Genomic DNA, 15,276 nt, shown 5'->3' on the forward strand with positions numbered 1-15,276 from the left:
TGTTAAAATATTTTTACTGGAAAAGAGGCAAAAATGTTGCGTAATGAACTTAAAGGAACACTCCGACTTTTTGGGACTTTAGCTTATTCACAGTATCCCCCAGAGTTAGATATTTATACGATTAAAAATGGTCTCTGTCTCATATAGCCTTGTTATTTGTACACGCTGTGACTATACAGATAACAACATGTAAATAGCAAAATGTTTGCATTATTTTGTCACTTATTGGGATTAGCATGCTACCTTATCCATTTACATCCAGTCTTTGTGCTAAGCTAGGCTAGCGGTGGGTGCATCAAATAACACTTACAGAATGCACAGAAATGAAAAAGGTATGTATGGACTTATCTAACTCTGGGGGATACTGTGAATAAGCTAAAGTCCCAAAAAGTCGGAGTGTTCCTTTAAGAAAGGTTCTCTTAAGACATTTAGTTGTGTTTTAGGTTAGTTATTTATCAGTGGCTCTTGGGTTTGCTCTCACAGAAGTAAGGATAAGAGAGCGTACAGTCCGCATCATTCCACAGCCTCCGTCTCTCTGAAGTTGTCCGAGCGTGGAGCTGCCCGCAGTCCTCACCATTCAAACGAACATCCCAGTCATCTGGTTGACCTTCATCCCAGTGACTGAAATAGTAACATCAAGAGTTAGATTAAAGTGCCACTATTATGCTATTTTAAAGGTTCCTAATTTTGTTTTGGAGGTCTCCTACAACAGGTTTACATGCATTCAAAGTCAAAAAACACTTTAATTTCCTCATAATATACATTGCAGCATCACCTCTTTACTCAGTGTCTGAAACGGTTTGATAAAGGATTCGGTCTCTCTAAACCCCTCCTTCTCGAGAGTTTACTCTGCTCTGAATGGTCAGATGGCCCAGTTTGTTGTGATTGGTCTACCGTTTATAGCTTGTGGCGGAAATGAAACCTCCATTAGCATATCTGAATTTCAGCACTTGTATACTAGCCTGACTACGTCAGACTTCATACTTCCGCTCAATTTCGTTTCGCTTCTGTACTCAGTCTGAGATAGCGACCGTTTTCCCCGTTTTCCTACGGCCTGAAAACAGCCGGCCAATCAACAAACAGAGGGCGGGCTGAGAGCCGTGTCGTAGACGCTGATTGTACCGTGGATGCGTAGATTTACTTCACATAATCTGCAAAAGTCGTTCACTGCCATGTTCACTCCGGTATTTTGCTCGATGGTTTTGTTTTCGCATCATACATGTGTTTACAGTGGAAGTTAGATGCGGCTGAGCATGCGCATAACACACGCCATAACCAAACGTTATGTGATTGGCTTACGGGTAACCAATGATTTTAAACTTCAGACAAGCACACCCCCTGCGAGAAAGAAAACGCTTTTCAATTATGCCATGCCAGACTCTGTCTACGAAGCAAAGCGAAGTAGCAGAGTTTTGGTATTACCAGGCTACTTGTATACACAGTGATACGAACAGTAACGATGGCGTCAGTTTTACCATATCAATTCGATCTTGAGTACTCGTCCTTTAGAAGTGCCTGCAAAGTGGGTTTGCTTTCGCATCGCAAAAACAAAACAAAAAACAGAGTCTTCTCGACATGTCAACACAAACCAAACTCTTCCAGGCCTCAGCTACAACTACAGTGTTTGAGGGCGGGTCAAAGTAGACGTTGTTCACAGGCAGCCAATGAAGACCTTAGGTTGGCATTATGCAAATTTATGGTTACAATTCATTGTGTACTTATGTACTTAAGTACTGGTAATATAATTACTTAAATATATGGGTTAAGGTTAGGTTTAGGGGTAGGTTCAGGGTTGGTACCTAGGTTTTGCTCCGTTATTCCAGTAAGTACATAGTATGTACATGCGGAACAGGTCTTGTTACAAACCTACATCGGTTTGTGCAGGACATAAGACTGGAATTACTGATGACTCATTTCAAGCAGTTCAATTGGTTCTTTCTTTTGGGAGACAAGAACTCCATTTATTGGTCACACTTTAGATTAGGGTCCATTTCTCACCATTAAAGGTATAGCGGAGGATTTTCTTTTTCCGGGTGGGTAGTGTAAACTATTGGTCCACCTAAGTGTCAATCATTCTGGTGATATGTTTACGTAAGGCCGTCGTACGTGCTCGTCCCTTAGTTTTCGCTTTCTGCGCATGCGCACTTTCAGGTGTTTATGTGTGGTGGTGAGCTAGAGCTCCGGTTTAAGCCATTCATTGAAGCTCGCCGTTTCACCGGGTCCTTTGAAAATGTCTGAGGGTCGCAAGAGAAAAAGTTTGTACGAACTGTATGAGAAGAAGAGAAAGGCCTCAGAAGAGAGAAACAAGATCAGAGTGTTTTTGGGAGATTGTTTCACACGATGGCGTGCGCTGAAAACACAGGTTGGGCTTCCCACTGATGCCTCAGTCGCGAAGTTTCTACTCGACAGGTAAAGTTTGGCATGCTATTTGGAGAAAAAGTGCAAATCTTCTTTTGGAAAGTAATCTTGTATGAGTGATGCCGACAGCAACTTGTAAACAGAGCGTGCACGAGGAGAACCTCGCACACGTTTAATAGGCGTTCCCTCTCGGGAGCAGGTAGTGTGTTGCGCATGTGCATTTTTTCAAAAAGTGGAGAGGGCGGTTCTTATCTAAAATTCGGAAAGATCCTCCGCTATACCTTTAACTAACTATTAACTATGACTTTTGCATCAGTGAACTCCTACTTACTGCTATAGTAAGGTAGTTGTTATGTTTAGGTATTGGGTGGGATTAAGGATGTAGAATATGGTCATGCAGAATAATATGTACTAATAAACAGACAATATCCTAGTAATATGCATGCTAATAAGCAACTAGTTAATAGTGAAAATTGGACCGTAAACTAAAGTGCTACTGGTAATATCCAAAAAAGCATTAGTGCATTTACACTTTTCCCCCATTGACCTTCTCTCATTATTTTATATTCATTCTTACTGTTCAGTAGCGCTAAAGTCTGTTCCATCAACCCAGGACCATTTTTCCTTTTCTTTCTCAACAAGCCCAATCCAGTAGCTGTTAGACGTCTTCACGATTGAAGATAGGAAGTCCTGGTTTAAAAAGAGACCAAACTCATATTTAACCTCACATAAGACTCAAATAATTGTGATGCTGTGTGTGTTCTTGTCTTACAAGCTCAGCCAAGTCATTGACAATAACTAAGTGTGATCCTTTCTGGATACAGTTGTTCTCAGCAAGTTGCCAGCTCTTCTTTACTGAAGACTGAAAGTAGCATGAGTCTTTATAAAACACCCAGTCTTCCTGGCAGGGACCTGTACAGTTAAACGTGCATATAATCAAAATAAATCATAACTTTAATCAGGCAGGTTTCACTGCCAAGCCCAAAATAAACAGTCTGAGTCCACATTGAAAATCTGGGATTCATAATCTAATTTAACTCTGGAAATAACAGAATGTTTTAGTTATGAAAAAATAGAAATAGGATTACTTCACTGCTCTGTTTGTAGGTCACTAATAAAAGTAGTACATTCGTAACATTGATCATGTGACTCTTTCTATTGACAGTCAGATATTGAAGCTCAAGCTGATGAGAAACCAAATACTAGGGATGCACAAAATATCGGCCACCATATCGGCATATATGTAACTTTTTTATATTATTGTTAAAATATATTTAAGCCGATGAATAATAGATTATTTCCTTCAGCTGAGACACTTCAGATGCACAGTGTTCGCCATGATGGTTTTGAATTGCTTGAAATATGATTGGAATCACTTCGAAAAGGAAAATAAAGTTAAGTGTAACATGTACAGCGTCTGTCATATACAGTATGCTACATAAAATATAATGAGAACACTATAATTGTTAACTTGAGACATTTCTTTTAATGGTGAGCCTTTTGTTTTTGTAATCACGCTCTCAAATACTAAGGCATTTTGAAATTCATGTACATTTTTCAATTAAACATTTTACTCAAAGGTTATGCTGGTGATATATTATTATTAGTATTATTTTTCAATTTTATAAATACAAAGTACAGATTCAAAGTATTCTCAATAGTGGTCTCTGACTTTTGGAGCCCACTGTCATGAGGAGCCTCACCTTGCACCGGGATCACATGCTCAGGCATCAAAAGCTGAGAGAAATGAGCATTTTCTGTAAAAATAAAATAAAATAAAAATCAATTATAAAAATCTACCTTTAAATAAATCTTTACACATTTTTTATTTTATAAAGACATAAAAATGGTTCTTTATTTACCAAATTGTAGAGTTTCAGGGCCCTTTTCAATGGAGACAACGAGAGACTCCACAGAAAGTCGAACATCAGCGACCTCTTGGCTGACCTGAGAGACTTTTGAAAAGCATAATCAAAATCAAACACTTTGGTAAAAACAACAACATGCAGTGACATCCAATAGGTTTTGTTAAATTTGACATAAATTAGTGTGTGGAAGTAAAATGCTCACAACATACTTTTAATTCCTACAGCCAGTGTCAGTATAAACACATAGAGGACGAAGACGCCATACATTATGTACATATTTCTGTTTTCTCTACCTGTAGGAAAGAATTCAAGTTATAACATAAGAATATGAAACAAACTGAAAAACTACATTCTGAACAAATATAGCCTATGTTCTAAGAATGTTTTGCTAACGTTCCCATTAAGTTATGAAAACGTTATTTCTGAATGTATTTCCGCATGAGGTACTTTGTGTTGTACGTACAACCATGGCGTTCACGCGCACTCAAAACTATCATGGTACATCAATGTTTCACAGCAGACACCGTGAAACATTGCAAAAATAGTCTGAAACCGCTGAAACGCGATGCCTGGAAAATGCAAGTTTCAAGATATTTGGCTCACCAAAGAAGATTACAAAGAATGATTGTTAAAGTAATGTAAACCCACAAGGCAAGAAAAACTTAAAAGCATATTCATATCTTAAAACTTCTGGTTACATGAGCCTAATTCTTTTCAATAAAATCCATGCAGTTAAAGGTGAACTAAGTAACTTTTTTTTACCTTAACTGAACAGCTTCGGAGTCATTGGAATGGTTATATTACTTATTTCGGGTTGAATGGTGGTCGTTTCGCACCCCCCTGGTGCCCGTGAGCGGAAAATACGCACTTGCACCTTTGAGCCGGCAGGCCGCCTGCCGCCGCGTCAGGAAGTCTTGCGTGATATCAGGTCTCCGTCTCGCGATGTAAACAATTGCTTTACGGCCAAAAGAAATCTGCTAAAATGCTGTCATTATGGGCTTTATGCACAGCTGCACCACTTCCTGAACTTCAGGCAGGTCCTTTGTTTCCTGTCTGCCTTTATTGGACAAACTGATTAATCCAGGTGTGCCTGACCACCTGGATAAATTAGTTGGTCCAATAATGGCAGACAGGAAACAAAGGACCTGCCTGAAGTTCAGGAAGTAGTGCAGCTGTGCATAAAGCCCATTGCGCTCCCTCACGCTGTCCGAACCCGAATGAAGAATACGTTTTAAAGAATGTCCCATCTGCTTTGATGTCGTTGATCTATAGCCTCTGGTGTCTGAGAATCACCAACGAGTTTTTACAACAGTGTTGTCAAATATCTATTCCGAAGCTGTGGGGGGAGCTCTAGAGAAACCTGCGAGCAAAAAGCGAGAATACAGCGAAGAAATCCCGAAGCTACTGAGTGCTGCTTAAATATCAGATAGTTTTAGAATACAGTATAGGATTAGGGGTGCACGATTCAGAAAATGCCACGATTCGATTCGATTTCGATTTTTAGGCCCAAGATTCGATTCAAAATCGATTTTCGATTCAAAAACGATTCTCGATTCAAAAAAAACGATTCACAGTATGTAAATGTTAGGGGTGGAAATTACACAAACAAAGCGCGCGTCAGCATTTGAAATTGAGCACAGCCTTCTGTTAGTGAGGTTCATATTTTAAATATAAAAGGCCATTGCATTCCAAACCACATAAATGATGACTTCGTAGAGAATTTGTAAGGAAAATACCGAAAGGCGAGACAGCACGCTTCAAGTGTAACATCAAACAAAGCGCGCGTCTCTCACAGCGCATCCTGTGCAATGAAGCCTGTGAATGTCCTTGTAATTCGCTTCAACCTTTCCGAACTTATGAAAGATTATTTTACGGAAAGTTTGATTGGTGTATGTATGTGTGTGAGGAATTGGAAGAAAGCAGATTACGGGTGTTTCTAAAGCAAACTCAGCGTCATCGCATATCTGGTTAAAAACTAAGTTCAGAATAGATTCTGAAATTCTCAGAATCGATCCAGAATCGTTGGAGAGAGAATCGCGATGCATCGATGAATCGATTTTTTTCTCCCACCCCTATATAGGATGTACCGAATATTCTTCAGCTTTATGCAAAACAGAAATTCGACAAATAGAATATCAGATCTCTGTCATATAGCCAAAAATAAATGCAAAAAAAGCGTTTTTGCATAGTTGTGTTTGACGCATGAAAACTGTAACAATGTATCTATGTAATGTAACACGATGTAACCTTGCTCACACTTGAAATGTGTCCCCACGTTAAGTCCTTGAATTTGAGGGTATTGGACCTGGAAAGTCATTGAAAGGTCCTTGAATTTGAAGTTAACCAAGGTGTGGGGAACAATGCATGCTCCTGTAGTCTAAATATGTGTTTTTCGTCGAATAGCTTGAGTAGTTTGTCTCGTGAGACATTGTTAAGTAGCCTATACTGCTCCTAGACTTGGGTTGAAGATCCAAATGCAGCTTCATTGAGTGTAATCCATAATCGTAATAAACAGGCATGTAGCTGACACTGGGAAGTCAGCTGTGGGTCATGACATTTTGGTGGTTAATGTTTATTTTTGACTTTATAGTTTAAATGTGTATTTTTGTGTATTATGATAATGTCATAATTTTGGTTTGTCATTTGTACTTTATTATTATTCAGTTTATTTAAGTTGAGTGTCATGTGACCCGTGCTGATTTATTTCACCTGGACGTGTTAGCGTCAACTGAATGAGATGTGAATTCAGATAGGCATGTTAGTGCTCCTGACTTAATCTACTGCTGGTTACCAGGCGAATACGGTAAAACTGTTAATATTTTGTATATCATGTTTGGTTTTGTGTCTGTAATGGTGTTGTGTGTAAATTATGGTTTGTTTTTCCTTTGTGTCTAGTTTTCACGGTGTCTCTTCAATAAATAAAAAATGGACATCAGTACTTCGGAAGCGTGGACTGTTTAATAACCAGCGAGTAGTTACAGTGAAAACGTAGCCTAATTCCATCCTACCGGCTACAAGATGTGCTTGGGCGGTGATCCTCCAGCTTTAGCGTGCAGCCTGCCACTTCTGGGTCTCTGCGCGCGGGTTGACTGTTTCCCGTGGTGATTAATGCTGCTGTCTTCAGCGCGTGGCTCTGTTGCGCCTTTCCCTGGACTTCGCGTGCTGTTTGACTGTCCCGTGGTGAACTAGAAAGTTTTGGCGTGCAGTGTGGCCTTCTGTGATGGACTGTTGCGAGCTTTAGTGTGCAAATTTGCTACATCGTCAATGGAGGATCTTCTCATACAACCTTGTGTCAGCTGTGCATCAGCAGGTTAGATGTAAAATATTAAATGATATGTTTTTGTAAATGATGGATGGTTTTTACAAGTTAATGAGGTAACTGGTTCTTAACTTCTGTGATTATCATGTGTTTAAGGTTTTTAAGTAGCTAAATATTCAAGTGTTAAGGGCATTGATAAGTTAAGTGTGGTTATTCAGTCTAAGATTGTTTCACTGCTATCTATTGCGATTAAGTTACACATTTTGTACTATTTGTTAAAGTGCAAACCCTTTAGAGGAAAATGTCTGTCCAGGGCGATCTAGCTGAGCAAAATGATTCTCCATCACAAGAGAAAGTCTTATTTGCAGAGAATGAGAATATGGATGGTGTTGTGAGGGATCGTCATGTATCGTGCATCATGCACAGAGAAATCTGAGGCAAGACTTAAAGAGCTTAATTCTGTTTTATTAGAGACAAATGAAATCAGAAAATCTTCCCGTGATAAACGTTTAGCACCAAAGATGCAGGAGTTAAAAGAGCAAGAACTGACTCAAAAAGAGAAGAAGTTTAAATCTGCATATGAGAAATGGAAGTTTGAAGTTAGAGATGTTCGTTTAAAGGGTAACTAAACCCCTGGTCAGAGCCTGACTCCACCCACTGGCAATATTTGAAAAATGCTAGAAAAGTGGGCAGACTCCAGCGGAGATACAGGGGACGAACCGTGAGCGGGGGGGGCGTGCGCCTGAGAGTGCTGCTGTCAGACTGTCTAAAATGGAGAGTTTGCTCACAGGATCGCATGACGACGTAAATATACATCTGATGAGTTGATGTCAATAGCGCGCGCTTTCTATATGCATATTCATACTTTGCCGCTGCTATGTGAAAAAATCCAGCAAAATGCGCCGACGCGTTTGTCGACCCCAGAGGATTAACTTTAGCCTAACCATAAATTGTGATTAAAATATATATATGATCACTCACATCAAGACGCCGCTGCGGTGGTGGAGTCCATGCAGGATCGAGGAGCAGCGTTTGGCACTGCGTCGCTGTTCAGCGCGAGCTGTGTGGAGAAGCCCATTTCCACCTCTATTGCGTTGGAAAAGCAATCCCGCGTAAAATGCAGGTTTTACACTCACGGTCTTCCAGGCCAAGTGCATGCAAACACTGGCGCCTAATTTCCAAGTCTGCTGGAAAGCTATGCAGTCCAGCAGTGCTGTTGCACCCAGCAACACTACACCATAGACTGTACTACACCTACCACTGTACTAAATACAGAAAAATCTACGCTAGCTCATCCAAGGGCGTGGTAGCTCGTACCAAGGGAGGGCGTGGTGAGCTGGAACCTGCCTACGTCACGCAGTACCGCTTACGTCACGCAGTACCGCAACATCCAATAGGAAAATTCGACTGCAGTAGCCACCGTTCAACCTGAAGAGGGCAGCACTCAGATGTTTTTACACCATATATTGTAGAATTAAAACACTTTATACCCAAATGTCAAAAAAGTTACTCGAATCAATGATCAGCACTAATAAAGCCCCATTCTTACAGATCATTAACTAAAAAAAGTTGGTTTAGGGTTTAGTTACCCTTTAAAGTTAAAACATGAGTGCTCTGAAAGTGACTTGTGTGATATGATGGATGAGGTTGAGAGGCAAGAGTTTGAATTGAAAGAGCTATATGATAACATACGATTCCAAGCACCACCAAGTCAAGAAACTAAGAGGAAAATTGATGCATGTTCAGCTGTAACGGCAGACTTGCTGAAATTAATGAGGGTACGCATGGTGGAGGATGTTATGGAATTTGATGCTGAGGCTGAAAGAGCAAGGTTACATATGCTGCTGGACTGCGAGTACGCTGAGTCCATATTTGGATCCACAATTTCTAGAGCCACGGTTGTTAGCAAGTTAGCAACCATTCTAAACCTGCATCTGAGTCTGCAAGCATTTCAACTAAGAGAGCAGAGACTGCTGCGCTGTTAGCTGCAAAAAAAGCTGAAGTGGAAAGGGAGGCTGACATTGAGGCACAAAGGCAGCAACTGAAGAAGCTTGAAGATCGTAGAGACATTGAGGTTATGGAAGCAAGGCTCAGAGTGTATACTGAGGAGGAGTCAAGGGTAAGAAGTCAGCAGTGTGGTTCAGCAAGCGGTGACAGGAGCAACCACGGTCCTCTTGTTTCTGACACATCATGTTTGAATCAGCAAATTACTAAAAGCGAAGTATCCTTAGTGCAGGCGTTACAACGGTCCATGGCCCTGTCTCGACTTCCTGCTCCAGAACCCCTTGTATTTTCTGGCGACCCACTGAAGTTTATAGAATGGAGCACCACCTTTAAAGCTCTTATAGAGGGACGGTGCTCTAATCCTGCAGATAAGCTCTTCTACTTACAGAAGTATGTTGATGGTGAGGCAAGATCGGCTCTGGAAGGCAGCTTCTACAGGAAAGATGAACTGGCCTATCAGCAAGCGTGGGAGAAGCTGAATGGCAGATATGGTCACTCCTTTGTGGTGCAACGTGCCTTCAGAGAGAAACTTAATAGGTGGCCTAAGATTGGTGCAGCCGAGTACATCAAGTTAAGAGACTTTAGTGACTTCCTACAATCATGTAGTGATGCTTTGCCGCACGTTAAGGGTCTTCAGGTGCTGAACGACTGCGAGGAGAATCAGAGGATACTGGCCAAGCTTCCTTTCTGGGTGACGAGCAGGTGGAACCGTTATGTCACAGAACAGCTGGACAAAGACAAAGATTATCCAAGCTTTAACCAGTTTGCCTCATTTGTATCAAAAGAAGCACGTATAGCATGTAATCCTGTGTCATCATTGCATGCACTAAAGATCGTTGAAGAGAAGCCATCTAAGGAAATAAAGCGTTCAAGAGTAAACACGTTTGCCACCACTACGAAGACTTTAGATGCAGCATGCGCTACTGTTGAATTCAGTAACATTATTGACCGTGAGGCTGAAGAGTCTGGTAGAAAGAAAACTACATTCGTGTGTAGCTCAAATTCGGTTAAATGTATGTTCTGTGATGACTGTCATTCTATTCAGGAATGTCAAAAACTAAGGGAAAAAGCAGCAGAAGAAAAGAGAAAGTTTGTCATGGAGAATAAGTTGTGCTTTGCATGTCTGAGAAAAGGACATGGCTCCAAAGACTGCAGAAATAGAGCTGTGTGTGTGGTATGTAAGAAGCGCCACCCAACTTCGTTACATGAAGATCGTCAGCCAGGAGAGATGTCGGCTCCATGGACAGCTTTGCAGACTGAAGATAATGCATTCTCTCTAACATGCTGTACGAATGGAGGAGAAGGTAATATAACATCTATGATTGTCCCAGTATGGTTGTCTTTACCTAACTCAGAGTCTGAAGTCTGCGTATATGCTTTATTAGACACCCAGAGTAGTCACACATTTGTTGACCAGGAAGTGTGTGAAAGCTTGCAGGCATTAATGGAACCGGTAAAACTAAAGCTTTCCACCATGATGGGAAAAGACTCTGTTGTGTTGAGTCACAGAGGTAATGGACTTCGGGTTAGAGGATTTTCTTCGGACAGCCCTATCTGCCTGCCTCCTGTTTATACGAGGGACTTCATTCCCTTTGTGTGCACACACATTCCCACCTGTGAAACAGCTAAACGGTGGAGACATCTAGAAGTGATCGCAAATGAAATGCCCGCACGGATGGATTGTGGAGTAGGTCTTTTGATCGGTTATGATTGCTCCAGAGCTCTGGCGCCTCGACAGGTCATCACTGGCGGTGATGAAGAGCCTTATGCCATCAAGACGGACCTTGGCTGGAGCATCATAGGAGGAACTTCACAAGGTATAAACTCCAAGGATGTGATTGGTTTATGCCACCGCATATCAGTCAGAGAGCTCCCCTCCATGACACCCGCCGCTGTTATCAGAGCACTTGAGCTGGATTTTGTAGATACTCCATCAGGTGAAAAGAGTAAATCACAAGACGACGTTCAGTTCCTGCAGGTAGTAAAAGAGGGTGTCTATCAGAATGAATATGGCCATCTTGAGATGCCTCTTCCTTTCAAAATACGGCCCCATCTTCCAAATAATAGGAGTCTTGCATTAGGACGGCTGAAGCACCTTAAGAGGAAATTGGACAAGAATTCTAAATTCAGACATGATTATATGACGTTCATGGAAGGTGTCTTCAGAGATGGAGATGCGGAAATAGCAAATGAGCAACCAGATACGGGAAATGTGTGGTATATTCCACACCAAGGCGTCTATCACCATAGGAAACCAAATAAGATCAGGGTGGTCTTTGATTGTGCAGCTAAGTATGAAGGTACCGCCTTAAATGATCATCTTTTGACTGGGCCTGACCTTACCAATGGATTGACTGGAGTGCTTTGCCGTTTCCATAAACACCCTATCGCTGTCATGTGCGGCATTGAGAAAATGTTTCATAGATTTCATGTTATTAGGGAAGATCGGGACTTCCTGCGTTTTCTGTGGTGGGCAAATGGAGATACAGACACAGAACCCCGAGAATATCGTATGAAAGTACATCTTTTTTGGAGCATCATCTTCTCCAGGCTGCGCCAATTATGGCCTCAAGTATCTTGCCAGTATGAATGAGAGTGAATATCCCTTGGCTGCTGGGTTTATTAGAAACCATTTCTATGTAGACGACGGCCTCGTAAGCCTGGAATCTGTTGAGGTAGCCATCAAGCTGGTGAAGGAAGCTCAAGCTGTGTGTGCTAAAGGGAAGCTGCATCTTCACAAATTTATTTCCAACAACCGAGAAGTGTTGGAGTCCATTAGTCCCTGTGATCATGCTGCCGAAGTAAAGAACGTTGATTTCCATCATGACTTTCTTCCAGTACAAAATGTCTTGGGCGTAAGGTGGGATGTAGAGAATGATGTACTCACCTTTAAGGTTGCTCTTGATGAGAAACCTGCCACACGACGTGGAATTCTTTCCATGGTGGCTTCAGTTTACGACCCATTTGGGTTCTTGGCCCCATTCATTATATCTGGCAAGAAGGTTCTGCAGGAGATGTGCCATAAGGGCATCGGTTGGGATAAACCGTTACCCTCTGAGCTCAGACCAAGGTGGGAGAGTTGGCTGAATGATCTGCCCAACCTAGAAAAGGTACAAATTCCAAGATGCTTCACCCCTCCAAATTTCGGACAGATTCTGAGAACTGAATTACATCACTTTTCTGATGCTAGCAGTCAAGGTTATGGACAGTGCTCCTATATCAGATTGATGAGTGAAAGTAAGGTACATTGTGCCTTGGTTATGGGTAAAGCGAGAGTTGCTCCCATAAAAGTTGTCACTATACCAAGATTAGAGTTAACTGCAGCCGTCATTTCTGCTGCTGTGAGTAGTGTGCTGAAGGAGGAGTTGATAGAGAATATTTTTGGACAGATTCTCAAGTGGTCCTTGGTTACATCAACAATGAAGCAAGAAGATTTCATGTCTTTGTTGCTAATCGTGTCCAGAGAATTCGGGAGGCCACCGATCCAAGACAATGGTATTACATCAATACGGGAGAGAATCCTGCTGACCATGCCTCGAGGGGCCTCACTGTAGAAGAGTTGATCAGTTCAATTTGGCTCACAGGGCCCAGATTCCTCTGGGAGAAAGAGGTATTTGCTAAACAAGGAACGTCGGAGTTGTTGGTGGGAGACCCGGAGGTCAAGGCTGTCCAGGTATTGAGGACCAAGACCATGATGCAAGTGGACTTTCAACAGCAACTGGCACGATTATCAAAATGGACTACAGCTGTGAATGTGATTGCCCGGATTCAAAGATTAGCAAAGAAGATGAAGACACCAGAATCTTTAAGTGTGGAGGAAAGGAGGAGGGCCTCATTTACTCTCATTCAGCTTGCACAACAGGATGCCTTCAAAGAAGAGTTGAATGTACTCAGTCAAGACTCTGGTATGCTGCCTTATAACCATCCTTTGCATCAACTTAATCCATTCATAGAGGATGGAATAATGAGGGTGGGAGGACGATTGAGGAGAGCATGTGCACCTTTTGAATTGCGGTACCCAGCAATCCTTCCAAGGGATGGTGTTGTCACACACCTTATTTTAGCGCACCATCATCAAAAGATTCAACATCAAGGCAGGGGACAGACTCTGAATGAATTACGAGCCAATGGCTTTTGGATTATGGGTGGCAGTAAGGTGGTAGCACACTACATACGCCAGTGTGTTCCTTGTAGGAGAGCTCGTAGGCCGCCAGAACAACAACGGATGGCGGACTTGCCCCGTGACCGCACTGATCCTTCCCCACCCTTTACTTATTGTGGCATGGACTGTTTTGGTTCTTTTTACACCAAGCAAGGTCGAAAGACATATAAACGATATGGCCTCCTTTTTACTTGTCTTTGTTCCAGAGCTGTCCACGTAGAGATGTTGGAGGACATGACGACTGATGCATTCATTAACGCTTTACGGTGTTTCATAGCCATCCGGGGAGCTGTCAGACATATTAGATCAGACCAAGGAACTAACTTCATGGGGGCTAGGAATGAGTTGAAGAATGCCCTAAAGGAAGTGAGTAAAGAGAGAGTGGCAGCATATCTGGCAGCGAAGCAGTGCGATTTCTGTCTGAACGCACCCAGTTCGAGTCACGCTGGAGGTGTCTGGGAACGGCAGATTCGAACTATAAAGAGCGTAATGAGTTCAGTTTTGGCACAAAGTACTGGAAGACTTAATGATGCTTCTTTACGTACGTTCTTCTATGAAGTTATGTCTATAGTCAATAACCGCCCATTGACAGTGGATGGCCGCAGTGATCCTACAAGCCTAGAGCCTCTAACCCCCAACCACCTGCTTACCATGAAGTCGTCTGTTCCACTTCCTCCACCGGGTACATTTGTTAAGGAAGATCTTTATGCAAGGAAACGTTGGAGGCAGGTCCAGTATTTGAGTGAACAGTTTTGGAGCAGATGGAGGATAGAATATCTTGCTAATATCTCTCTCAGGCAAAGATGGCACACACCAAGGCGGAACGTGCAAGTAGGGGACATTGTCATTGTCAAGGAAGAGGAAATTCCCCGCAACGAATGGAGGTTGGCCAGGATCATTGAGGTTTGCAAAGCTGATGATGGACTGGTACGGAAAGTTACAATACAGATTGGGGATCGGAAGTTGGGGAAAAAGGGGTGAATGCCTCACTAAACCCTCTATTATTGAACGCCCTATCCAAAAGTTGGTAGTTCTTGTAGCCATAAGTTGAAAATTAATATCGCCCTATCACTTATTAGAAGTTTAGTCATATTAGCATCATGCTGGTATTAGGTGGTATCTTGGATACATGTTGATTTGTGCTGGTTAATATTGGTGAATATTAGAATGTGAAGTATGGTGAACAATTTGTTCTTTTTAGTGTAAGAATGTGTAATTATGAATTATGCTTTTTGAATTGTTGTTGTTTTCATTTTGGAGCCTGGAAATTACCATTGATTATTTGATTGGTTGTATTTTGTAGGCGTTTTTGTTTTCTTTTGCTTTTGTTTTCTTTTTATTTGTTACTCAATGGTAATTTGGTGGGAGTGTAGCTGACACTGGGAAGTCAGCTGTGGGTCATGACATTTTGGTGGTTAATGTTTATTTTTGACTTTATAGTTTAAATGTGTATTTTTGTGTATTATGATAATGTCATAATTTTGGTTTGTCATTTGTACTTTATTATTATTCAGTTTATTTAAGTTGAGTGTCATGTGACCCGTGCTGATTTATTTCACCTGGATGTGTTAGCGTCAACTGAATGAGATGTGAATTCAGATAGGCATGTTAGTGCTCCTGAACCA

At 41.7% G+C, this 15,276-nt stretch overlaps 2 protein-coding genes across 2 annotated transcripts; both read right to left on the bottom strand.

Annotated features, from left to right (window-relative positions):
* Positions 1 to 455: 455 nt before the first annotated feature.
* LOC308681006 (C-type lectin domain family 4 member E-like) lies at positions 456 to 3,054 on the bottom strand (the record flags this gene model as incomplete). Its single annotated transcript, XM_081349528.1, has 2 exons — positions 456 to 621; positions 2,936 to 3,054. Coding segments are annotated over 2 exons (285 nt in total), but the record flags the coding sequence as incomplete, so codon positions are not given.
* Positions 2,772 to 4,695, bottom strand: LOC308681007 (C-type lectin domain family 6 member A-like; the record flags this gene model as incomplete). Its single annotated transcript, XM_081349529.1, has 5 exons — positions 2,772 to 3,270; positions 4,062 to 4,115; positions 4,221 to 4,313; positions 4,436 to 4,519; positions 4,674 to 4,695. The coding sequence occupies 5 exons, from the start codon at positions 4,693 to 4,695 to the stop codon at positions 3,083 to 3,085; spliced, it is 441 nt and encodes a 146-aa protein (XP_081205655.1). The 3' UTR covers positions 2,772 to 3,082.
* Positions 4,696 to 15,276: the final 10,581 nt, after the last annotated feature.

The sequence above is a fragment of the Scardinius erythrophthalmus genome, assembly GCF_964197995.2.
Source record: "Scardinius erythrophthalmus genome assembly, chromosome: 20".
Classification (NCBI taxonomy): Eukaryota; Metazoa; Chordata; class Actinopteri; order Cypriniformes; family Leuciscidae; genus Scardinius; species Scardinius erythrophthalmus.